Source organism: Cheilinus undulatus, linkage group 22, assembly GCF_018320785.1.
Source record: "Cheilinus undulatus linkage group 22, ASM1832078v1, whole genome shotgun sequence".
NCBI classification, from domain to species: Eukaryota; Metazoa; Chordata; class Actinopteri; order Labriformes; family Labridae; genus Cheilinus; species Cheilinus undulatus.
Window position 1 is genome coordinate 11,321,873 of NC_054886.1, and position 26,986 is coordinate 11,348,858.

A 26,986-nucleotide genomic window follows, 5' to 3' on the forward strand; every position below is an offset into this window, starting at 1 on the left:
ACTGGTAACACAGATAATGGAAGCACATTTCAAAATTAATAATTTATTAGGCTTTTCAGAATTTGGAAAATAATCAAAGCTAGGCCAACCTAATTCTGATGATACAATGTTTTAAAAGACAAATGAGATAGATTGTGAATGCAGAATAATTTAGTACAGTCTCAGGATTAAAAATTAGTGTTTGTAAATCCATACTATTTCCACTTGAGGTGTGCATTTTAACATATATTTATGGGATTCATGCTAAAATACCTACAGCTCATTCAGATAGTATTCAGACCTCCTTCACTTCTTCTATAGAGAGGTGTGTGCCTTTCCAAATCGTGGCCAATGAATTTGATTTACCACATGGGGGACTCCAGTCAAGGTTTAGAAACATCCCAGCAAAGATCCACAGAAATGGGAGGAACATGAGCATCATCGCTGCACACCTTGACGTCACTTGATCTTTGATAATCATGAATAAACAAGACACCATCAATTTCTCTGAGGTTGATTATTTCTCCTCGAGGTTGCAGAGTTCATGTTCCTGTTAATGATGATGAAAAATGAAACTTTTGTTCTCAGGATAAATCACTGAAATAATTTCACACAGCTCTGACAATGTTTTCTCAGCTGAGATTTAGTAAAAGCAAAAATATAATAAATGATTACTGAGTCAAACTAAATTTCCCTCTAGCAGTCCCTCTCTGCTTAACAGGCACGTTTAAAAATGTTTTGACCAACAGGAAACACTCCGTGGCATGTACAGTTGAAACCAGAAGTTTACATACACGATATAAAAAGGCACATAAAACTTTTTTTTTTCACCGTCTAACATTAAATCAGATTAAACTTTTCCTGCTTTTGGTCAATTAGGATTACCAAAATTATTTCTATTTGCTAAATTCCAGAATAATGAGAGAGATCATTTTTTAGACAATTTTTTATTATATTCTTGAGAGTCAGAAGCACACTGGGTTTTCCAAACGGACAATGACCCTAAGCATACTGCCAGACTGGTTACAAAGTGGCTTAAGGATAACAAAGTCAATGTTTTGGAGTGGCCATCACAAAGCCCTGATCTCAATCCCACTGAAAATTTATGGGCAGAGCTGAAAAGGCATGTGCGAGCAAGGCGGCCTACAAACTTGGCTCAGTTACACCAGTTCTGCCAGGAGGAATGGGCCAACATTCCTGCAAACTATTGTGAGAAGCTTGTGGAAGCATATCCAAAGACCTGACCCAAGTCATACAGTTTAAAGGCAATGCTACCAAATACTAATGAAATGTATGTAAACTTCTGACTCTCAAGAATATAATAAAAAATTGTTTAAAAAATGATCTCTCTCATTATTCTGGAATTTAGCAAATAGAAATAATTTTGGTAATCCTAATTGACCAAAAACAGGAAAAGTTTAATCTGATTTAATGTTAGAAGGTGAGAAAAAAAAGTTTATGTGCCTTTTTATATAGTGTATGTAAACTTCTGGTTTCAACTGTAAACCAAATAGAAGTTCATCAAAGATGAATCTAGAGCTAAAGGTTAATGAATTAGTTCCTTAAATAATTCAAATGTACAGTTAGGCTCATTTCTTTCTGTTCCAGTTTCCTAAATTTTAACATTTGCTGGTTTTCTTTTCTTAATATAACAAAAAATATTAATAACAACAGTGTCCTGGATGTCTTAAGTGAAAGCAGACGTGTTGTTGGAGTTTAAGAATCGTTGCTTTTATTCAGTACAAGAAAAAAAAAAACATCTTTAAGGATCGACAGGAAGTGTGCGATCCACTACAAATTCAACAAAATAAAATACAGTTTCAAGTAAAAGCCGATCTGCTGCTCTCCAAACAAAGTCCTCAGATATCCAACAGCTTCAGAAAAATGTCCTATCAGTAAAATGCGGCATTGAAATGACCTGCAGAGTGAGGAAAGGATGGAGCATTTTAGTGATGATGGCGGTGGATCACAGCATGAACCGGAGCTGCCGCTCGATTTCAAGATTCAAAGACACAAGACGCCATCAGGGCCCGTTTAGACCTGGCATTAAAATCCTGTATGGGTATTCAGACATTGAGCTCACTTTAGTACCCGAGTCCGTCGTTGAGGATCCCAGTCTTGGATCTGAGGTGGATGTTAGTGTGAGGTATAAACGGGGTCTGATGTTCAAACAGATACTATGAAACAGACAACATGTTCACATATGAAACCTTTAACATCAGAAACACGCTACAGAAATCACAGTACCAGGACAGAGGCGCGGTTTTAACCCAGACAGAAAACCAGATCATCATGATCATCATGAGGGTAGACCACTGAAGATCAGTCTGTCCAATCAGAGATGTTTGTTTAACCTCCTTAGACCTAATCTTTAGTTTCTAATGTAGTTTTAGTTTCTCCCTCTTCTTTGGGATAAGAGTGACCTGGTTAGTTTAAAAGTCCAGCATTGTCTTTCAACAGGAAGTAGGTTAGACCAAAAATGAAGTCCATAAATCTCCTGAAAATCCTGTTTCTGCAGAAAACCCAGACCTGAATCGGTTTTACAGCAGATGTTTAGGCTGAGTGTTGTTGAGAGACGGATGGGGGACTCAATTCAACTAAATTTACACTAGAGGGTCTGAGTTTAGTGAAAAAATTTCCTTTAAAACCCACATAAATCCTCTAAAATTTCAGGGAAATTACCATAAGTTTACAGGAAGATTGATCAAACTCTTGTTTAAGTACCCCATAAAAAATACCTTAAAATATTTAATATTTCCCTAATGTCTAAGTGAAATCTTATCATAATATTCCTATAAAAATTTTTGAGAAAATTCTAAATACATTCCTGAGATTTTTCAAGCAAATGATCATATTCCCCCAAAAAATACAAATACATATCCCAAAACTTCATGAAAATGACAGACAATTCATCCAAACATCCAAACAAATTCCCTGAAATTTCCTTGAAAAATTCTTGAAAATTTTAAAGGACACCCTGCCCCCCCTTAATTCCTAATACATTTCCCAAAAATTTACTAAGAAATTTCCAAAATTTCCATGAACATATAATAATATTTTAAAGCTTAGTTCACCCAATCTAAAAAAAAAAAAAAAAATTAACAAAAATTTCAAAAGTGAATTCTCCCTAAAATATCTTATCAAATTCCCCAAAAACTAAAATTACATGACACAAAATTTCATGAATATGACGGAAAATTTCCACAAACATAAAAATAAAATTCCCTGAAACTTCCATGAAAAACCATAAAAATTTCAAGGCGCTGAAGTCCTAAAAATTTACAAATAAATTTCCCAAATTTCCATTAAATGCAAAAAATTTCAAAGCCCCCCTCCCAAAGCCAAAATTCCCATGAAAATGCAAAAAGAAAAGAAAAGAAAAAATTCCAATCTAAATTTTCCCCAAAATGTTCGATGAAACTCAATTATACAATAACAAAATATTCAAACAGACCTCCAAATTTCCATGAAAAATTCAGAAAATGTTCGACAAATACTCCCAACATTTCAGGGAATTATTAAAACCTCAGTGGACGTTCTAGATAACTATCTCAGGGTCTCAGGAGGTTAAACCACATCATAAACATAGTAATACATCTGGAATATACTTCACTGTTCTGGGTCTTTAAATACAAGAACTTCATACTGTTTAAATTCATAGTAAGATCTAATAAAGGCCTCATATTCATGAGAGTCAACATAAGAAATGTTTTAATGATGATGTGGAAAAAATACTGATCCTTTCCATGGTCCTTTCTGGAGTTATTTTACCATCTGTTAAACTTAAATGTTGACTTAATTAAAGGTATTACTGATATCAAATAGACCTTTATGGTTCAGAGTTGTACCTTTGAATTCAATGAAAGTCCAAGCATTCCAGCATTTTAAAGGTTACAAAATAAAGTACGGTTAAGTTTGTTCACATGTGAAGTAGAAGAACATGTCTGTGAGCATATGTACATCTAAAAATAAAAGTACCAGAGAACGACTCGTACAGGATGTTTAGACACTGAACGCATCATGTTTAGACAACAGTTCACCCCGATGCATTCAAGAATAAACAGAGGACTGTTATTCACATTTAAAGAGCATGTGCATGTTTCTGCTGTGAAACAGGTCAATAAGTCAAGAAAGTGTTCTAAACGCCACATTTTCACTTAAATATTTGACTCAGGAGACATCAGGAAATGTTCCATGAAATGATTTATAGAGATATTTATATCATAATTTTAGAGACAAAACCACATGGATGGTCAGGAAGTACTGTAAAATCAGGTGTATAAGACACACTTTTAAGTGAATGCTATGTTCACTGTCCATGCTGTATCTTTTATATATTCATTTTTCTGCTCAGTAATATTTAGTTTCCCCTTGTAAAGAAATTGGACATTTAGGGCTTTCATTTTGAAAGGGGAGGAACAGAAGTGTGGTGCTTTGTATTGACAAAAGGACTGAATGATTTTGAAAAATATCGAATTATGACTATCATTAAGACACTCCTGGTACCTGGTCATCTCTCTCTGTTCTTGTTCCTAATAGGAAAATACATACTAGTGCCACCTATATACCAGATTTTACGGTAATCCTCTCATCTCTTTTAAATATACTTTTTATCTCATAATACATGGATGCTTATGAGTGATACAGCCACCTGATGAAATCAGTATCATATCTCATATTTAATAATCAGATTAATGGTCAATATGAAGAATTATTGATCAGATATGTTTTCTTAATGTCTCCATGAGCTTGTTTTGATCGTTTTAAGTTAAAAAAAAATATCCTTAAATGCAGAAAAAAAACACTGAATCATTGATGAATTATGGACCGGCCATAATCAGAGTAGTGTTTAACATGAAGATGAGTGTCTGATAAATACAGTATGTACAGTAACATTAGGAATAATCTGTGGATTTAAAGCCATCTGTGTCCTGTAAGGCATCAAATCAATCTTCATGACTGATGGTTCATCAGTGAGAGCGTGAATGGTTCAGTTTTAAACACTTGTTCTGGGACATTTGTGAAGCTATGGTGGCTCTAAAGGGACATTTAGAGTCAACACAAAGATTCCAGAGATATTTGTTGTTGTTTTGTTGTACTGAGTCGACTATGCACTGACATTTCATATGTTTGAGGTATGATTTGGCAGATATGTTTGAAATCTTTATTTCTCTCTCTCCGGCTCGCCGTCTCTGCCTGCTGATGAACAATCTCTCTTTCATGGGAGGAAACAGAGGAAGCAGCCATCCCAACATAAAGCCGTACACCCGATCGTCCCCGCCAGGCCGCCTGCTGTAAGGAGACACTATTCACGCCGTCGCTTCGTCAGAGAAACGCTTTGTCTGAGACTCCCAGCTTCAGTCAGTCAAAAGTTCAACGTTGTTCAGACACAATGAGAGCTCTTCAACATGCCGAGCACTGCTTTGCCAAGCTTTGTTCTCCACCTGAACCTGGAGATGGCGAGTGGCTCTTTTATACCGAGTATCACAGCACGCAGGGGCTGAGGTAGACCTGGACGGGGCTCAGGTATCTGCTCACTGCTCCTCTAAGAGTATAGCAAACTACGGATGGTCTTAAGAGAGTGATTTAAATCTGGTTGAATGGGAATTTTAAGGGCATTTAGTCTAAAGAAAACGCTCCAAACACTGTAAAAAACTAGACTTTTTAACCTGCCTACCTGTGCTTTCGTGATTACTCAGGGTTTATAGGCAAATTCAGGATGACACGGCCAAGGTACAACTTTATCCACTTTTTCTAGATCGAATAACAAGCAATGCTGCTGAATCCTATTGGTGCTATTGATGCTGTCATTCACTGTGCTTGTTTACATCCAGATATTAGCATTATGGCAGCACTGATCAAGACTTTAAATGTTTAACAGGCAGGAAAATGGTCCAATGGCGTTGCTCGGTGATTTGAATAATGTTTCAAGTTCTGGTTCTGTAACATCTAAGATCATATTTCACATATTTCACCGCTGAAACCTGGCCTGCAGCTTCAGTAAGATGTATTAACACCACCAAGTGGCTAAAGTAGAAGATTAAAAACATCAGACTATAAAAACAGCCGTTATAAAGAAAAGGGTCATGTCTGAGTGCGTTATCACAGTCATTTGTTGTTTGCTGCAAACAGAGCTGGTCTCTGTTTGCAGCCTCAACCAGATAAAATCAGTCTTTCTCTTTGTTGTAAAAACCTTCAGCAGTGAAGCTCAGAGAAAAAATGAGCTTCAAGAAAAACCAGTTGGACATCTGCAACAGGGTGAAACTATTCTAGAGTTGTCTGATGTTGACACACCGCTGACAGATGTAGAGACAGTCTGTGTTTGGTGGCTGAAAATCCTTTTTACAACAAGTGAAAGGACTCGTAAGGGTGGCCGATTATCAGGGTTTTGGTCATTCAGATACCAATAAGAGATGTAATTTTAGTCCATACGTCCATCCTCTGCTTTAACAATCTGTCTTCAAGGCTGACCAGAATGCTCTGTCCCTCCTCTGACTCTAACATGAGCCCAAACATCATCCCTGTGGCTTTCTGACCATGAGAGGAAGGAATGTTTTGTGAGCTTTGATGGCATCATCTTTCTCAAGCCTTAGATGCTTCAAAGGATGGCATCATCAAAGGCAGAGGACGAAATGTTTGTGAAGCTAAGGCCTTTGTCCCTCCATTTTTTAAAAACAGTTGATCCCAGTTGTCAACAAAGGACAGTCACCAACAAGAAAAAGATTGTTGGTATATTTAGTGTATGTTCTAATAATGATAGAGCGATGAAGTTTTCTGAATTTATTTGTACACTGTTGTAGCCACAAACTAAGAGGCTAGTGCCTATGTACAATATGCTATCCTTAGAAATTTGAGAGAAAACTCAAAGGTACAAGACTTTATTTCTAAAGGTGAATGAATAATAGGTTCACTGCACCTGCATATTCAATAGTTTCTGCATCTATAGTGTTATTTAGTGAAAAAAGGCCCTATTTGCACAGGATAGGTATCACCCATGGACCTCTGGTAATTTGTGCTGATCCCGTGGAACGTGGAACAAGCCCTATCTGTAATTTGCAGTATAGAATTTTCAAAATGAAGACTTTAAAGAATGACATCATCTTCAAAGGCAAATGATGGAATGTTGGTGAAGCTGGGGATGTTGGAGGCTTTTTCCCTGCCTTTTTGCCAAATATTTGGCCATAGTTGGCAACTTCTGATGAGATCATCTTCAAAGGCAAGGCTGGAATGTTTCATAGGCTGTAAAGGATGACATCATCAAAGGAAGAGGACAGATTGTTGGTGAAGCTGTGCATGTAGGGTGCTTTTCCCCCCATTTTTACTAATTATTAGGCCATAGCTGGCAACTTTTTCATGACATCCTCAAAGGCAAGGATGGAATGTTTCATAGGCTCTAAGAATGGCACCACATTTGTAAGTCTGTTAGCTGTGAATGTTGGGGGTTTTCCCCCTCCTTTTATGCCAAATATTATATCGCCTTCCATTTACCTTGAAAATTGGATGTCAGAGTATCCGAGTTGGATGTTCCAGTTGCTACCAGTTGGTCACTCTGGCTACTGAGTTCAGGGCACATTTGTGATGAAATATGTGACTGGCAACTTGGAATTTTTAAGTTACAAGCCATAATTAGCAACTTTTGATGACGCCATCTTAAAAGGCAAGGATTTCATGTTTCATAGGCTTCAAAGCATGATTCCAACCATCTAAAGCTATTAAAGACCGATATCATCAAAGGCAGAGTATAGAATGTTGGTGAAGCTGGGGATGTTGGGGGCTTTTTCACCTCCAATTTTGTCAAAAAAATGGGCCATAGTTGGCAACTTTTTTGAAAGTGGGTGAAACTGTTCCACCAACTTTTCCAAACATTGCTAACAAAGGCCAGTCAACAAACAGCAAGATATTTTTGCTGTATCTGTGTTCTAATTGTCAAACTGAAATGACTCAATTTAAGTTTCCAGGATTACCACTTGGTATCTGAATGACCGAAACAGATCGCATATGTAGGGGTTATAGTTCTGCATTTATTGTTCATAAGTGATCATATTAGCTGCTTCTCTATGCATTAATAAGCCATCATATCTGCTGTGATTGTTTGCTTGTTTTGTGGTTTTACTTCATAAAATCTCCTGAAACCTTCAAACAGCGGCTGACTCACTTTTCAAACTTTAATACTGAGCTGATAACAGTGAGGAGTTGAGGGAGTGTTTGCAGCATTATGAAATAGATGATGGAGTGTGGCTTTAAAATGAATCAGCCCGCGCGGATATGAACCTCGTAGATAGACAGGTCCATGCAGCTCCCTCTCCGACGGATGCTTCCCCACTGATAAAGAAAACTCTGATAAAGGCTGATCTCAGATCTCCTGCTGTATTATTAAGACGAGGTCTAAGGTTCTGTTTTCGGCTCAGAGAGAAACTCAATCCTGATTAGTTTTGTCACTTAATGAGCACCGTCCTTCAGTGCTTCAACAAACCATCAACAGCAAACAAATTTTCAAAGACTTCATGAAGGCATTTTTACCTCTCACCAGTTACCATGTCTGCAGAAAAGGAGCAAAAGATCTCAGTTAAAGACATGGGCCAATATCAGCTTTAACTATTAACCTTGGACTGAGCCTATGAATCTATCAGATATGGGTATAAATCCATCATGGCGGTCCCTTCCTCAGAGCTGTTTGGTAACCCATGAGAGGTAAAATCAGGACGTATGTACCTTTAAGAGCATGCTCTTAGACTCCTGGCGTCTAGAACCACCATGTGATAAATAAAGCTCATTGTGTGTGTGCTAACGTGACCATGGATGAACAGCAGCGGGACCTGCAGGCTCATCTCCACTCACTTCCTGCCGAGACTGGACTAACACACGATGTGGTTCAGCTGCAGAGGTCAAAGGTCACATCCACACAGCCACACTGAGAGCAGCAGCGTCTGTCAGTAAGAAAACAAGCAGAGAAGAAGAAGAAGAGCAAAGGGCGGGCCTTTCTCTGGTATAAACTGGTCAGGTCAGAGTTCGGCGCTGTGCGTCCCTTTTTTTATTTATTTATTTTTTTTTAACTCAGCGGACTATCTGAGCCGTCCTTTTCCTTCTGTCAGCGTCTGGTTACTTCTTCTTAATCGGCTCCCATCCCAGTCCCTCCCCCCGTCCCCCACTGTCCTCCCCACTGCCTCCCCTGCCCTCTCTGCTGTCCTGGACGAGTCCCCTCTTAAAAAGGGCCCCGCAGCGGGGGCCCCGCCCTGCTGCCCAGCCTGAGGGGGGGCTGCCGGGGCTGCCCGGGGGAATTGTTTATTATCCAGCACATCTTTGTATTGGATCTCAGGGCGGATCATCCTCAAGCACGCCATCCTGGTGGCGTTGTCGAGGCCCGGCTGCAGCTCATAGCCTAGGATCTTCACTAGGCCGCTCTGGAACGGTCGGATGTTTCGGTCCCGAATCCTCTGAGCCTCCACGGGCTTCCCTCCATCCCTGAGACAAACCCGGGCCAGCTCATCTCGCCGCATACGCAGTAGAGCCACTTCCTGTTCCATGTTAGTGTGTCCGAACTTGTTGATCTCGTCCCAGAAGGTCTTATTGAAGGTTTTGTAGAGGTACCAGTCTAAGGCATTCCATTGGCGCAGTTTCTCCCGCTGGTCGTCCGTCAGAGACAGGTTTGGAGCAGCCTTTGCCTGTAAACGCCCTCCTCTCCCACCAACGCCTGCAGCTGCTGCCGCCTTACCCACCCAGCTTCCCCCAATGCCCCCAGTGCTGCTGGGCTTCTGCTGCCGTGCGTTCAGGCTGAAAGAGACAACGGCGTCCAGCGGCCAGCAGAGCGCATGCCTGAGCAGGATCATGGACTGGTCGAAGTACTCAGAGATCAGGATGAGCTTGAAGGCGCGACGGATCATGGATTTCCCTCGCTGGGCCAAAGCCTCAGAGAAGTTGGCGTTGTGGTCGAGGCCGAAGTCGAACCACAGCAGGTTACGGGCGTAGTGGTTGTTACGGAGACGGGGGTCATAGTATTTCCTAGGGTCGTCCGCGAAGTCGCCCAGACCTTTGGCTTTCCTGAAGGCTGGCGCCACCTCTTTGTAGTAGGCAAATGACGACTCGGTGAGGGCTACGGGGTCCCTGATGATGGAGAAGTAGAACGTGTCTGCTGGCATCACCTTCTCCACCTGTAAATAAAAAAAATGAATAAAACTAAACTATCATATTAATCAGAGACCATTGGATGTCAGTGAGTCATTTTGTACATGCACTCTTGCATATTTCTTCATGTTTAATAATGCAAAACCATGTATTTGACCGAAAAAGCCCTCTGCTCTAAGGTCTAGGTTCAAACTGCAGTTTGAATGATCCATCTGATTTTTTCAGTGTCAAACAGCATGAGTCACACAGGTTGAAACAGATATACCGTATTTTATATTGGCTGATCTTGAGTCAGGTGACATGGCACCATCTTTGTCATCACAAAGCTCAACAGTTACCACCTACTTTTTTCATATCTGTTAATCTGAGCAGCAGCAGCAGACAGGTGATATTCTTGGGTACCATCAAGCTCCACAAGTCAGAAATGTCGGAGTGGCACTCAAGGATTGTGGGTAATATTGTGCTTTTTACCCCAATTCAGTAACTCCTCTACATGTGAAATGTTCTCCATAAAAATCACTTGTCTTGCCTACAAAATATTTTTAGTGCTTTCAAAAATCACCAAGTCAGACACCTTAAATAGAGGATTCTGAAGTGTTTTTACATTTTCTCACACACTTTTTTTGTTTAACTGGCAGTGAAGATAATGCTTACATGGCCCAGGATGCATTTCTCCTCATCACTGCAGAATATACCCTCTCATTACTTTCATATCTCACCTCAGGCTTATTGAACCTCATGTGGTTGCCCATGATGTTGAACTCAATGACCCGGGGCCCTCTATATCCTTTCACCCGGTGAGCGTTGAAGGGCAGCGGGTATCCCAGCTGGTAGCCCAGTGGCAGGGCAAAGCGGAGGTCTCGCTCCTCTCCGAAGCGGTACAGCATGTTGAGTACAGTGCTGCTGGCCGTCTTGTGGGTCTTCAGGAACATGATGTGGGTGTGGGGCTGACAGGAGCCCAAGGAAGGGCCCTGAGCATCAGGGGACGAGAAGATGGAGCGAGCAGCAGGCTGGACGCTGCTGGAAGACAGGAAGAAAGAGGAGGGAGTTAAAGGCCGGCTACTCAGGGGATAATTTAGGACACATTTGGGTCTGATTGGCACTGAAAGATGGGGTGTGTGGCCCAGTTCAAGGGTGTCACAACGAGTTATTGTCCAAATACTCCTCAATGTGGTGTCAGTACCATTATTTTACTGCTCACAGATAGGGCTGTATGGAAAGCCATTTGAGTATATATTTGATATCAATGAGATCAACCGTCATACAGCTCTACTAGTACTCACAGCTTCTCAGGACTAGTACTCAATTCGGGTACACTAATATGAGACTACTACTTGGACTACTAGTAAACCTAAATGCCTACAAGTTGATGATTTTTAGATCACTAGTATTACTGATAAATCCTAAAACTTTTACTCGTACTACTAAGAGCAAGCTAGTGGAGTGTGTTCAAGCATATGGAAAGTCATTTGAGCACCTACTTGATATTTGTGATATGAATCCTTTAGTAGCTCTACTAGTACTCACATTTTAAGTCTAAGTAAAAAACTCAGTTCAACTAAATGTTGGCCTACTATCACTAATATCAAATATATGCTCAAACGGCTTTCCATAGGCCAAAAATGTCCACAAGCATGAATAGTGGACTGTTTCTGGCCCTACTAGTAGTACTGGAACAGTAAAATTGTTTAGCAGTACTACTAGTAGGGCCAAAACAGTCTTTTAATACTACTAGAGAGCATTAAATTGTCCACTATCACTTTAAGTAGACCTTTTTGACTTCTCAGTATACCAGTATGCAAAAAAAAAACAACAATCTGCTAGAACAACTATACTACACAGTTTTACACAACGGTAGAAAACTGTTTGTATGTGTCCACACTTTTGAGTGTTAATTTAATACTTTTCAATATGGTTTTTAACACTGGACCAGTGTTACTCCAACACTGTCTGGTGTTAAAAATTTACACTGGTGAACAAAAAGTAGTGTTGAAAGTACTCTACACTAGTGTCAATGTTAAAAAAATTAACTATATCAGACTACACTTAACTCTGGTTTGTTAACACTGAGCATGTTACAATTAACTCCACTGGGTGTAGAATATTATGGATGACCCTCTCCCACAAACTTATTTAACAACAAAAAACGAGACATCCATGTTTCACCAGAAAATGTTTATTGAAAATCAGGTACCCCTGATATCATTGACTGCCACCTCACATTTTACAGCTGTAGCATTGTGAGGTATTTTATGGCAATCATAGAGCAATGAGGCAGATGAAACATGCCCTGAGTTGAAAGACAGCACTCTCTCCATTCTTAATAGAAACATATTACCATAGTCAAAGATAAACAACTTAGAAGACAACTACACTCGTGGTGCAAAAGTGTTAAACATCAAAAAATTAAGAACTTAAGATAATTCAAGAAACATGTGTTAAGTGAACCCCAGCAGTGATCTCTGTACAACAGGCAACATTTAAATACAGCTAAACATCTACATACATCTAAAACATCAGAAACACATCTAAAAACCCTGCACAAAGGCATTATAAGAAAACTCTGCCCCCCAGATTTGAAAATGCAGTAGGTGGGGCTTGGATCAATTGACTCTCTATAGAGTTGGACTAACACTGGTGCATTAACACTGTCAAACAACTAACACTTATGGCCGTTTACTCTGAATGGAGTTAAAATTACACTTAGAGTGTTAAAATCAACACTGAAACATTAACAATGAGAATTCAACACTCCAGTTTTTGCTGTGTAGTAGAGCATTTTTCAAGTAGTAGTAGCAGTAGACAGAATGTTTGCATTAGAGGTTTTTAGCTTACTAGTCAAAAACTAGATCTTACCAGTAAAGCAAAATTGCAAAATGTAGATCTGTAGGCAGAAAACAAAATTGGGTTGTTTTTGTTTTCTCTGTCTTGAGTCTAAATTTAACATCAAGCTGCCTGAAATAGCTGAGGGCACATTATTTCAGCTTCTGTTTTCCTATTTTTAAACAGAAATTGTGAAACAGCTTCTTTCTTGATTTTGAATTTCAAATTAAAAACTGTTGACCATAAACTATACTGTCCGCCCACCTTACAACTTATCCTCAAACTTAAAGTTCCTCAGGTTGTCCGTGTAGGTTTGACTACATCAAGGCCATCCAGTGCTTGATCAGGGTTCTAAAATTTAAAGAACCCTATTCAAGTCCAGTTGCCGTCTAGGAGTTCCTAAGGTCCTAATAATCAGGAATGAATCAAATGATTCCATGGAAAAACAGCTTGACACTGGTGTACATATTCATGTCGTATTTTCAAATATTTTGTGGTCTTAAGGACAGAAAACGGCCTCCGTTAAGGAGAATGAACCTCTAAACCGTCTGTTCAACAGTCTTAGAGCATTGCCCCACCACGGCCTGCTGTTCCAGCATCCCACTTCCAATCAGAGCGTCTGTCAGGCTGGAGAGCCCGGGTCAGTGTGCGGGCAGCCAGTTGTTCTGCTGTGAAGGCGGTAACCTTAAACTCCCCACGGGCCCCAAGAGCCAGATGTTTGTGGAGTAAAAGAGTTAATGATCCTCCGCAGACAAAAAGGGAGAGGCTGGAGGAGGAGGGATTAGGTTTGAGAGTATGAGCAGGAGCCCATATGGAGATTATTTAGGGGTTAAAAGGCAACTTCAGGGTTAGGAGGCTTGTTAGATATTACAACACTAAAAATGGGCATTGTATTAAATGTATAGCTCATATGAGAGCTGAGTGATATGGACCAATCAAATCCTGAATTTCAAAACACAAGATAAATCCGGATATTTTTACATTATGAGAATAACAAATGGATGTCAATACAACAGGATGATAAACTTTAAAATGACCACATTCATACTTGATAATGTGGAGGAAATTTTCCAAATGTCACAGATAATGTTTGAAAAATGCCTCCACAGCACCCCCTTCAAATTTTATTTTCAAGGGCCACCATAAACATTACTTTGAGCTACATGAATGAAGCTTGGTGAGCTTACCTGGCTTGAAGGGATCTCTTAAAAAAAGCCTCTTGAAACCACAACCAAACAGGAAAGCCACCATTATGAATAAATTAGCTGAATTTGGGGTATTTTGGACCATTTGGCCCCAAGGGCCACAACCGGACAAACTTTTCCTAGGTCACTCGTCTGATCAACTTGGTGAACAGTAAGAGGAGATGTTAATGAGGACAAGCTATAAATGCCTTGTTAAGAAGTCAAAGGGTGTGGCCATGATGGCTCATCAAGTTTTGATGCTTTGCCATAGTGCAGTAGGACTCAGTCCCACTTCTAACTTTAACCCCCCGCCCTTAATTTTTACTGCCTCCTTCAGAGCTACAGGTGTAGTGGTGATATCTATCACTAAGAAACAGGACAACCCTTTCAATTCCTGATTCCTTATCGGTAGCTGCTGACAGCATTTATGTAAACAGATGAGACAACCATATCGGACAATTCTACACTTTGGGAATTTAAAAAAATGTTTGTTGAAGTCAAAAGGACAGCGAAAGACTATTTAGATCCTCCCAGGAAGGTCATTAAATTAAAAATGAGAACATTACACTTTGTATGTGAGGTAGCACTGGCCGTCAACTGTAGGTGGCATAATGACAAAGCAAGATAGTAAAATGTAGAAGTAATCAGGCCTGGACTGAAATAATCATACTGTAAAATACAAAGACTATGGGAAAATTTATGTTAGAGCTGTTACTGGCTTCTTGCAGTAGGTAGGGCAGGGCCTGATCATAATCAGCAAATCTGATATTTCACATTAAAGTTACAGTAGCTTCCTGTGAAATTGGTGAGATACACTATATTGCCAAAAGTATTTGCTCACCTGCCTTGACTCACATATGAACTTAAATGACATCCCATTCTTAATCCATAGGGTTTAATATGAAGTCGGTCCAACCTTTGCAGCTATAACAGCTTCAACTCTTTTTGGGAAGGCTTTCCACAAGGTTTAGGAGTGTGTTTATGGGAACTTTTGACCATTCTGCCAGAAATGCATTGGTGAGGTCACACACTGATGTTGGATGAGAAGGCCTGGCTCTCAGTCTCCGCTCTCATTCATCCCAAAGGCGTTCTATCTGGTTGAGGTCAGGACTCTGTGCAGGCCAGTCAAGTTCATCCACACCAAACTCTCTCATCCATGTCTTTATGGACCTTGCTTTGTGCACTGGTGCACAATCATGTTGGAACAGGAAGGGGCCATCCAAAAATTGTTCCCACAAATTTGGGAGCATGGAATTGTACAAAATCTCTTGGTCTGCTGAAGCATTCAGAGTTCCTTTCATTGGAAGTAAGGGGCCAAGCCCAGCTCCTGAAAAACAACGCCACACCATAATCCCCCCTCCACCAAACTTTACACTTGGCACAATGCAGACCAAAAACTAGAAACCTGGGTTGAATGGTATGCTGGGGTTGATTGTTTGAAGTCATGAAGGAGGAAAAATTCATTATTCAAACACTGAGGCCAGATTGTGGCCTTGTTCTATGGTGAAAATTCAAGCTTTTGACAACTTTAGATCTCCATCTTGTCTAGAATCAGCAAAATAGTTCTGGAGTCAATCAGTTGAAATCTGTCTGACTAGTTTGTTAAAATGTGAGACCTGTAAAATGTCTTAAAACAGCAAAATATGACTATTGCCCTTTATGATCTCCCTTCCTGTACATACTTTTATAAGACAGTATATTTGTATTTTGTTCATCTTAACATGATACATATGTGTACCAGTCTTCGTGCATGTAGCTGAAACTATGTTGAGGGACCCTGTAGGGCCATTTTTTGAAAGACATGCATTTTAGCAATAGAATATGTGCATTTTCACCAGGACTGAAGCATCTGTGAAATTTGGTGAGTTTGGGGCATGTTAAGGCCTCCAGATCAAATATTTATTTGCTGGAATAACAGTAAAAAGAAGAAGAATTCCTTCAGTTTTAATACAGTACTTGCTCCAAGGTCAGTGCTAAGGCCCTAATTATGATATCGGTTTGTTGTTGCAAACTTCGAATCTGGCTGATGATTCACCAGGCATTCCAGAAGATTTCCCATTCCACTCAGTTCGGAGTGTGTCTCTGAAAAGTCTCGTTTGGAGGACCATGTAGCCCTAGACCTTCCCCCCTACCCCTTCATTCAACAAGAACTGGGACACCCTAACACTACACCAGAAATGTGGGAGTAGGGCTAAGTGGCAGGGGAGAGGGGGGATTGGGACTAAGCCCAGTCTGCCTTTAAACTTGTTTGCAGCACTTTGCAAGTATGCCACAACTCCGAAGGCCCAGCCAGTCCTGCTCTAGCCTTAGTTCAGGTTTAAAAACTTGTACATAACCACCTCTTCACATCCTCTCCTGATAAACGCTTTGTTTGGTTTGAGCTGAGGGTTTGTTAGGCAGAGTTTGTATTTTTCTGTGTTTGTGGAGAGGATTAAACACATGAGCAGCAGAGCAGAGAGAAGAGTGTGAGTCAGTGAGGAGGTGTGTCTGCCGACAAAGCAGCCTCACAAACACTCATAAACATGGACTTTTCCCTCAGAAACAGAGGGAACACAGTGAACCAGTTAGACCCAAGGATCTGCACAAACACCACACTGCAGCAGAGTAATGTTCATGGAAAAATAGACAATCTCTGCATTATTATGTTTGAAATAATACCACACAAGCTAGAACATACATTCAAGACATTCTGATTCTTAAAGTTTAAGAAATTTTTAGTTCATGAAGCAATTTAAAACTACTGGAACAAAAGTAACCTGACACACAAGACACACCAAGACAGATGGAACGTTGCATGGAATGTTTTTGAGTTATGATTACATATTTCTTAAAGGCAAGGATGGAATGTTTTATGAGCTTTGATTACATAATCTTTAAAGACAAGGATGGAATGTTTTTATGAGCTTTGATTATATAATCTTCAAAGGCAAGGAAGCTGGGAATGTTTTTGAGTTATGATTACATATTTCTTAAAGGCAGGGATGGAATGTTTTCTTAAGCTTTGATTACATAATCTTCAACTGTAAGTGTGGAATTTTTTATGAGCTTTGATAACATAATCTTTAAAGGCAAGGATGGAATGTTTTATGAACTTTGATAACATGACTGTTAAAGTTAGAGAGGGAATGTTTACAAGGTTTTGAAGGATTACACTATCCTTTCGATGTCTATTCAAACCTAAAAATGATGACATCAAAGGCTGACAACAGAATGATAAGGAAGCTGGGGATGTTGCGGAATTTTTCACTCCATTCTTGCCCAATAGTAGGCAACTTTTGGAAAAGTGAGTGGAACTGGCAGGGAGTGAGGGAAAATCTCACCAGTTCCACTCACTTTTCAAAAAGTTTCGAACAAAGAACAATCAAAATGAGGGGATGACTGTTGGAATGTCTGTGTTTGGATGAAATTATCCCAAAATTATTGAGAATTTAATTAGGGCTAAACGATTTTGGAATATTGTAATTGGGATTTGATATGCGATTATTCCTCAACTTTCTTTTATTCCTAAACAAGGGTTGAGCAATTCTTTAAAAGTGTCTAATTCTGATGACTTTGACTTGTATTGCAAATTGGATATGAATTATTTTAATTGGAGGGTTTTTGTCATTCTTATATTTATTATGAAAAAAGGACAAAAATGAAGAGGGTAGGATATTTGTAGACTACTCTAAAAAATGGCACCTGAATGATTTCATGATATGTCATGCGTGACATCTCTGCTGCAAAAAAAAGCTTAAAACTGATACACAAATTTCAGGTGCACCTTTTACAATTTGAAAATTCCAGCAGGCCATATTGCGATTTAATCTAATTTTCGATTAATTTCCCAGCCTTAAATTGAATGGTATTGTAGTTTGGTCTAGTTGGAGGAGTTTGCCTGTGAGTTTTGATAATTAAACACCAGAAATGACTAATATCAGGGGTGTGGGACTTCTACATTTGTCTCTGTGGTACCAAACAGGGTTCAGAGTTTGTTTTTTACTAGAATTATATTAAAGTTTAAAAACTCAGGTTTCATAACAGTCCAGAAGCAGATGTGGTCACAAATTTCCACTCCTGAAGCTTTAAGCACAGCGTATTTCCCTCCATGTCTCTATGTTGGTTCCTCTGCGTGGTTCTTGTGGTCACGGCAGTCATATGATGATCTGACTGCTGCAACAAGTCAACTCGGGACGCATACGTTTACAAGGGCACGAGTTCTTGTTTTGGTTAAAAGACAGATATAAAGAATGAAAAAGCACCAGTGTTTGAGTTCAATAATACTCCTTATCATGACTTACGCTCAAAGAAAATGCTTTAAGTGGTGCAAAAGCACAAACCAGGCAAGTATTATTGTCTTAGCCATCACAGAGTATTATAAATTTCTGTTTTTTTTAGATTTTACAAGCAAAAAATTAGGTATGAATTGCTTCCATCAAGGAATGCTTTTTATACATTCAAATAAGATTTTTATTTAAACTTGGACTATAAATGTGGTCTATACTATGTATAAGAAGATATTTTATAGAGTCTTTGTTGTTGTGGCATCAGGAAGTTACACAACTGGACCACTTCTTTATTGCTGTGCGAATTTTTATCTCACCGTTTCATGGGAAGTCAATGTAACTCTTATATGCTATGCATCTAATTTGACATGATTCGGGTTTGTCCCTCTACATATTTTAATGTGTACTTAAATGTGCATTACATGTTCTTGCTCATGCACCATGAGGTCTATATTATGTGTAAAAAGATATTTTATTGAGTCTTTGTTGTTGTGAAAAGCTAGAGAGAATTTTGATATTTTGAGACCATGACTTGGTTTTGGTCTTAGATTTTTTCTTCAAACTTTCCTTTTTAACCTGTCTTTGTGCTCTAAACTGTCTGCTTGTGCTTAGATTTCCTCTGTTAGTTTTTCTCTATGGCGTATGAAACTTCCTCTTCGTTCAAAACACTTTTTGATTTGATGAACCAACCAGTAGGAAACAGGTAGAGGAAAGACCAATCATGTTAGCTCTGCCCACTGTTGCTGTGCGCATTAATTTAGAGGGCCTTATTACCTAGTACTTCTATTGTAATAAGCAAAAATCATCTAGTCATTTTCCAAGAATAAGGTGACAATAACCTTGTAGTAGGTTGGCATTTTACCAAGTGATAACTCCATAATATTACAAAAGTATTTACCTACTATTAATGTATTTATAATCAAGAATTCCTTGTAATATTGAGGCAATTCTCTTACAAATAAGATGACAATTTTCTATACAAGTTTCTTGATAATTCCCAGGTAATTTCTTTATTCTGACCCGCTAAATTAAAATGAGACCTTCCTGACTAATTTTTCAAGGGTTAGGGGTTAGGGTAAAACACCACTGTAATTACCCCCATATTCTTGAGAATTTACTTGCTAATAACCACATTTTACTTATTACTAAAAAATTCCTAGTAATTGGGGCCCACTAAAATGAAGTGGTACCAGAAAGTTAATCCTGCATAAATGGCTAAAAGAAATGTGTCTACTTCTTAAAATCTGTAGGAGTACTTGAGTTGGAGCTGCAGGGCTTGGAATTCCATCATTCTATCCCATGCACACTCATCGTCAACTTCCTGGACCCTCTACAGGCATGAAAAGTTTTGTCTGTTTGGACCATGCATATCCAAATACTTATTAACTACTTCTTGTTAAAAAAAATATATGTAAATTTGAGGGCTTGCCATTACCACACCCTTTGAGTTTTAAACATGAGAAACATAGCTTTTCATCATTTAGGTATCTTCTAGCTGTAGGTCAAATTTCACTCATGTCAGAGTAACACCACAAAAGGGGTCATCCTAAAAAGGCTCCTAGAAATGGCCAAAATTCACACTTTGTCTCAAAATGGCAGAGGTCTTGTTGGGAATTCACCATGATAACAACAGAATTTTTTTCTCATCCCAGGAAGCTGAATATGTCCAGAAATTTTCATTATCTATGTGCAACGCCTGAATCACCCATGTTCTACAATAATAAAACAGATAATATTTACCAGGCACACCACATGTGCCAGGTTTGAAGAGTTTTCCAATATGTTAAGGCCTGGAATTTCAATAGGGGCCTTCGGTGCTAGGGCCCTAAAAATATTGATGTAGAAGAGTTACCTCTTGTTGAAGATGACCCCCAGCAGCTGGCCAGCGAAGGCGATGGCCACGAAGAGCAGCAGAGCTTTCCACATCCAGACCGGACCCAGCCGACCACACACCAGCCATCGCAGCATCCTGAGGGGGAGACAGGGGAGGAAGAAACAAAGATGGACATTAATAAAATGATGAGGTGAAGGAGCAGGAGGTAAACGGAGGAGGGAGGGAGAAAAACGAGAAGAAGAGACAAGTGTGGGAGAGAAGAGGACGAGGGGGAGAGAAGAGGAGGCAAAAATAGCGACGTGGAGAGTCTGAGTCATAAAACAAACATACAGAACCACCATCCTCACCATCGTCTTCATCGTACATATAATACAAATGAGCAGAAACACTCAGGAGGTGTTGGAAAGCAGCTCAGGGATTATTGGATGATTTTTAGGTCAGCCCTGGGTGAGTGTAGGCAGAAATTTCACATTAGCATTAATAATCGCTCCGTTTTAATAAACCGCTTTAGGAGAAGATGCTGCCTGACAGCTGTGAAGACTAAACGTACTCCAAAGAAGAAGAAGAGGGTTTATCAATTTATTGAAACTGTGCTTTAAAAGAGTCAAAATATTGAAGACGTTTCCATCCTGGTGTTTTAGAATGGCATAATCAACGTTAAATCAATAAATGATGTTATCAATAAGACCCAAAGCTTTAAAGAAAATACAGATCAGGTGTCATACTTATAACAAAGAAAGAGAGAGAGAGAGAGAGCTCTTTATATGCATCACAAACACGTCAGCTACATTTTAGTACCTGGGGCTCCAAACATGAGATAGGAGGCTGGGTAAGAGCTACTTGCATGAAAATTGGTACATATATGCATCATGATTAGCTACAAAAAAAGTCTCTTGCGACCTCCTCTAAAATGTACAGGAAGTGCACTACAAAGGGCTAAAGGTCAAATTTGGGCATTTTTGGGCAAATTACACAAGATTCATATTTTAACGAACTAGTCCAAGGTATTTTTGTCGACTGACTCCAGAATTTTTTTGCTCATACTAGACAGCCTGGGGATCTAAAGTTGTGTGTACTGTAAGTTTACGCCATAGAGTTTGGGCCGTGACCAGAGCTGAACTTGAACTTATTTTTGTGGTTTTTGTTGTAGTAAAAATACACCAATAATGCCTTATAACTTTTTTGTGCTCATGTCAACCACCACTAAACTTCACAGGGATGATCACACATTGATCCTGACTACATTTATGCATCAATATCATTTCTTTGTCACAGCGCCCCCTTCTGGCAATCTCTGTTTTTAAAAATGTTCCCTTTAAATATTCAGCCCCGGCTGTACACCATTCAGCCTAGGCTTATAACCTGTAAAAATGCCTCTTGGAGCCACACTCAAATCCCAACAAGAAGTTGACCAGCTTCATCTTTATTTCAAAATAAATCTTATGGTGCCAAATTACTTTAACCTGTAATGACTTTGGTATACGATATTCTGTGATCTTCCTTTTTTGCAAGTCAGCAGTGTCATAGTGAACCTGCCATATGCAAACATCTCATCATAGCACCCCCTTCTGGCTACAGGAAGTGACACAAATGGGTCATATCTTCATTGATCTTATTGTGCTTAACCTATTGAGCTCCAATTTTGAAAGAAAGGCCTCAATACCTGGCCACAACACAGATATGTTTCATTGAAGGATGTCTCACTGGCAACGGCAAGCATTTCAAAATCTCGCCAATTTGACAGGAAGTATGCCCAAACTGTCATACCAAACATCTGATTGCCTCAAAATTTCACATGTAGGATCAAGGTCTGCACCCATACATAGTCAAAGGTTAATTTCATCATTTTGATGTAGAAGCCCTACTGGCATCAGGAAGTGACACAACTGGGCCACTTCTTTATTGCTGTGCGAATTTTTATCTCACCGTTTCATGGGAAGTCATTGTAACTCTTATATGCTACGCATCTAATTTGACATGATTTGGGTTTGTCCCTCTACATATTTTAATGTGTACTTAAATGTGCATTACATGTTCTTGCTCATGCACCACCTACTGTGATAAAGCAGAAGCATCTCTAACATATAATGTCCTATTTTTTCCTCATTTAATATGATAAATAACAGTCTTCGGAGGATCAACATGCTTTCTGTGCTCTGCTTCAGCATACAGCACTGGTTGCTTACACCCAATTATTCCCACAGTCCTGTAGTATCAACACACCCCGACATACACCGGGGTGTGAGGGCGCTTCAGAGCTGCTTGCAGCAGTAGTTTATCTTGTTATCTTAAGACAGCAGAGCTATGATAGTATGATAATTTCTCAAGACTGAGACAGAAAACAACCAAAATTTACTCTTTATCATGGCAAAATGGAGCAAAAATAAACATCTGCATGCATCTCCACCAAGGGCTTCTGTATTTATGATGCTTTTTAAACATGTTTGTTTTGTCTCTGTCTAATCATCTGTTCCGTTTAAGGTGCAAACCTAAACATTTTTTGATTCAACATTTAAATGGTTGGACATTTTGGTGAATTTTGGTTTCGATTTATCATTTCACAGGCAGTGGGATCTGTTTTCAGTTGTGTTAAAAGCTTAGATGCAAATATTATATCATCTCCATTAGTTATGAATCAAAATGCAACCACAATATCAGTCAGATAATCACATTATGGCTATATTTACCCGTATGGTGCAGGATTGGTCCCAACAGAACCACAGCGAGTATAAACAATGATCAGTATCATCAGAGGTTATTAAAAGGATCTTAAACATCTGCTATTAATCAGTAGAAGCTGTTTGTCTCTCTAAAATATGATAACGTGTCTTCTGCTGTGGCCTGATGTGCATGAAAATGTGACACTGAGCCCTCCAGGCTGCCGAACATGCTGGGAAAAGATTTGTCCTCCATATAGCTTAAAATAGTCCCTCTGTGTTTTCATTATGAGGATGAGGAGAGGGAAAATTAAAATTTAAAGGTCTGTTAGTGTGGAAAGACAGATATTTAATCCACAGCAGCTCTATAAGAACCATATTAAAATCATGCTCTTGCTCTCTGAGACGGCCCCTTTAAAGTTGCCGTCAGGACCTCCGTGGGGGTGTGATGGTCGTCATGTCACATGTGTACAGTCACCATGCTCGGTCGTGCCTGGAGCACGGCCCACGGCCCGATCACTGCACCAACGCTGCACAATCAGTGAATGTCAGGAGGAGAACGCCTCAATGCACCCAGAGCAGAGAGGCTTCATGTTTCTGAGCACTTTTAGACCCAATGTGACATTTGTTCAGAGCTAGCTGTTTCCTCAGACCCTCACAGTAACCACACAGAGAGACTACAGGAGCCATAAAACCCCTCCAATCTCTTAAAACAGTCTCAGAGGGAGAGCAGACGTGGTGTTTGCAATGTTAGATCAGATACAGGCTCAATGCAAAGATATGAATTTGTGCAAGTTGAACAATTTCAAGTCAAGCAAGAAATTCACTTAAAGCTGACGTGGATCAGAGCTGATTTCGTGAGATTGCATCAGATATCGTCATTCCAAACTCCAGCCTAAAAAACAGCGCTTTTAAAATAGGTTACTCATCTTTTTTGAGCATCATGGTGCAGTTATTTCAGCATCCTTTCACTGTGGTTATTGTCTTTAAATTTGAATAAAATACATTTACTATGGCGCTCAAAATTAGACCTCTTTCTTGACTTAATTTATCTTACTTAAAAATGTCCTGAAATCTAAATATTTCCTATATTAGCAGCAAAAATGAAGGTTTAATATTCAACTAATAAATGTGTGATCAAATATATTTTACACAGAGCCACAAAAACATCAGCATAATATCATTCTAGACATACAACAACATAAAGGTTATATATTGATATCTACAGAAAAAACTACTGCCAGTCTTTACAACCAAAATATCAGCTGCAAATATCAGATATCAGTCTAAATCAGCTGTAAATATCAGTCTAAATCAGCTGCAAATATCAGTCTAAATCAGCTGTATATATCAGTCTATATCAGCTGTAAATATCAGTCTATATCAGCTGTATATATCAGTCTAAATCAGCTGTATATATCAGTCTATATCAGCTGTAAATATCAGTCTAAATCAGCTGTATATATCAGTCTATATCAGCTGTAAATATCAGTCTAAATCAGCTGCAAATATCAGTCTAAATCAGCTGTATATATCAGTCTATATCAGCTGTATATATCAGTCTATATCAGCTGTATATATCAGTCTATATCAGCTGTATATAGAAACAATATCAGCTGTTAATATCAGTCTATATCAGCTGTATATATCAGTCTATATCAGCTGTTAATATCAGTCTATATCAGCTGTATATATCAAACATAGTAAAATCCTGGAGTACAATCTTATTCTGCCTGCAAGAGAACTACGGCTTAGAAGAAGATTTATTTTCCAGTAAGACAATGAGCCAAAGCATACAGAGAAAGCTACACAGAAATGGTTAAAGACAACAAGGGGAATGTTCTGGAGTAGCAAAGTCAAGACAAAAACCACAGTCCAACAGAGAATTTGTAGCTGGACATGAAAAGAGCTGTTCACGCCCTATTCCTGTGTAACCTGTGTAAGCTTGGGCAGTTTAGCAAAGAAGAATGGAGTAAAATTTGAGTGTCGGGATGTGCAAGGCTGATTGAGATCAATCCACACAGACTCAGTGCTGTGATTGCAGCCAAAGGTGATTCTACAAAATACTGACTAGAAGAGGCTGAATATGTATGCAGTCAATTATTTACATTTCGATGTTTAAGTGATACTACTTTGTAGAAACCTGTTTTCACTTTGCTATTAACAAGGCTATTAACAACGTTTTATGTAATTTTTTGTCAATAAAAAAACCCAAGAGGGTCAATATTCTTAACAAGCACTGTACAACTTCCTGCCAATGTTTAAAAGCACTATAACAGCTGTTACTATTAAACCTACTAGTATATCAGCAGTAAATATTGGCCTATATTGGCAGTAGATACCCACCCATATGGGCAGTAAATTTTGGCGCATGTCAGTTGTAAATATCAACCTATACCATCAGTAAATTTTAATCAATGCTGTTGTAAATATTGACTGATATTACCAGTATCAGTAAATATCAACCCCACAATGTCTGTACACTGATATTTTTCACAGATTAAATGTAAAAAAAATGGTTTCTATTTGGTTAAAAACAGGAGTTATTTCTGTGAACACTTCCTGAAGTGACTGAGCCAACATGTTCACAGTCCATATGAAGATATTAAGTTATTATCTAAATAGGATGTCAGCATGTTCTTTAAAATTTATGGCAACATGAGGGGGAAAAGCTGTTAAAGAGGCACCACTAACCTCTTAACTGGTAGCTTGGACTCCCTTTATTATTATCAGCTCCATTACAAAGTATGGACGCACAGACTAAAGCTGGTATCTGAGTGACTGAACTGCAGTCTTAAAATGTAAATAGAGCCACCATAATGTGTTAGCATCGAGCTAACAGAGTACCTCCTGGCCTATCAGAGAGAAACAGCGCCTCCCTGTGGAGAAGAAACTGCCAACCACCTCTGCTGGTTCCCTCTGTGTGTCTACGGCCCCCAACCCCTCAGACAGCCCGACTACGGCCCTGCTCTGATCACACAATAAGACCAGCAGACATCACCCCCAGTCTGCTCCACCACCTCCTCTATAACACAGCGAGAGACCGACTCAAACACCCACGGATACCCATGGTCATCCCCGGTACCAGTACCGGACTCCGGCCGTGATGTACCGGAGGAGTCGGTGTTGAAGGCCTCCGTCTGAAGGAGCTCCTCCACCCACTCCTCCTCCTCCTCCTGCTGCTGCTGCAGCCTTTCTCCTCCACAGACCCCGCTCAGGAGGGTTCGTCAGATTCCGCAGACCTTCACCGAAATAACCTGCATGTTCCCTATTATTCCCGCACATTTCTGACGTCACCACCCGTCGTTAATCGTGCCTTCGTTACCTGGCTCTCCGTCTGAAAAGCAGCATCTCTGAGTCCCGGGGCCGGTCTCCGTGTTGCTCTCGGTGTTTGGGTGCAGCTGCAGACAGCTCGGAGCATCTCGGAGGATTTTTCAGGATCCGGATTAGACCAGGCCGTGGACCCGGACCCAGAGCTGGCCCGCGGACCCACACGGAGCCGCAGAGAGGGTTCGGAGGGTCCTGTAGTCCAGACCCGAGTCTTTAACGGAATCTGACCAAGCACCGACAGCTCTACCGATCACTGCTGACCGTGAAAACCCAAAGGAGACACACGGGGGAGGACTTCCGGTCATTTTACAAAATAAGAGCACGATAAGACACGCAGGCAGTAGACCTGGTCTGACTGACTCTTAACAAGAAAGATACCATAAAGTTTTTTTTAAAAAAGCAAATTTAAACTTTTCATATTCTTGAAGGTCAGATGACAACATACTTATAAGGTTTAATTCACCATTCTGGTTTAATTCAAACTGTCAGAATATTTTAGTAAGTAGAATAAAGTTATTAGTTAGTTATTAGTTATTACATTGTCTAAATAGCAGGATTTTAAACATTGACACTTGGGTGGGGATAATTTTTGTCATTATACAATTTAATAATGATTTTTGTTACCCAGAGGACCACAGTTAATTTATTCTTAATGCTAAGGGGCCAAACTTTTACAAATTGTCAAAAAATCTAATTTTGACCACTGTGATTGCAAAAAATGTAATGACAGAGAGGGGAAATGCTTTTCTTATCATTTATCATACACACAATAATCTTTTTAAACTCAGGTAC

General features: G+C 39.5%; 1 protein-coding gene across 1 annotated transcript; it reads right to left on the reverse strand.

Moving 5' to 3' along the window:
- Positions 1-2,969: 2,969 nt before the first annotated feature.
- On the reverse strand, positions 2,970-26,416 carry gal3st4 (galactose-3-O-sulfotransferase 4). Its single transcript, XM_041779822.1, has 4 exons — positions 26,190-26,416; positions 20,226-20,342; positions 10,821-11,121; positions 2,970-10,127 (listed from the first exon to the last, which is right to left on the reverse strand). Exons 1-4 carry the CDS (start codon positions 26,213-26,215, stop codon positions 9,042-9,044), a joined length of 1,530 nt encoding a protein of 509 aa, XP_041635756.1. The 5' UTR covers positions 26,216-26,416; the 3' UTR covers positions 2,970-9,041.
- Positions 26,417-26,986: the final 570 nt, after the last annotated feature.

Coding starts and splice junctions, on each gene's coding strand:
- gal3st4 (XM_041779822.1), bottom strand. CDS start 26,215: ATGCTGCTTTTCAGACGGAGAGCCAG. Junction 20,343..26,189: donor CTTTTCAGACGGAGAGCCAG/GTAACGAAGGCA, acceptor TCTCCCCCTCAG/GATGCTGCGATGGCTGGTGT. Junction 11,122..20,225: donor GGGGTCATCTTCAACAAGAG/GTAACTCTTCTA, acceptor CCTGTCTTCCAG/CAGCGTCCAGCCTGCTGCTC.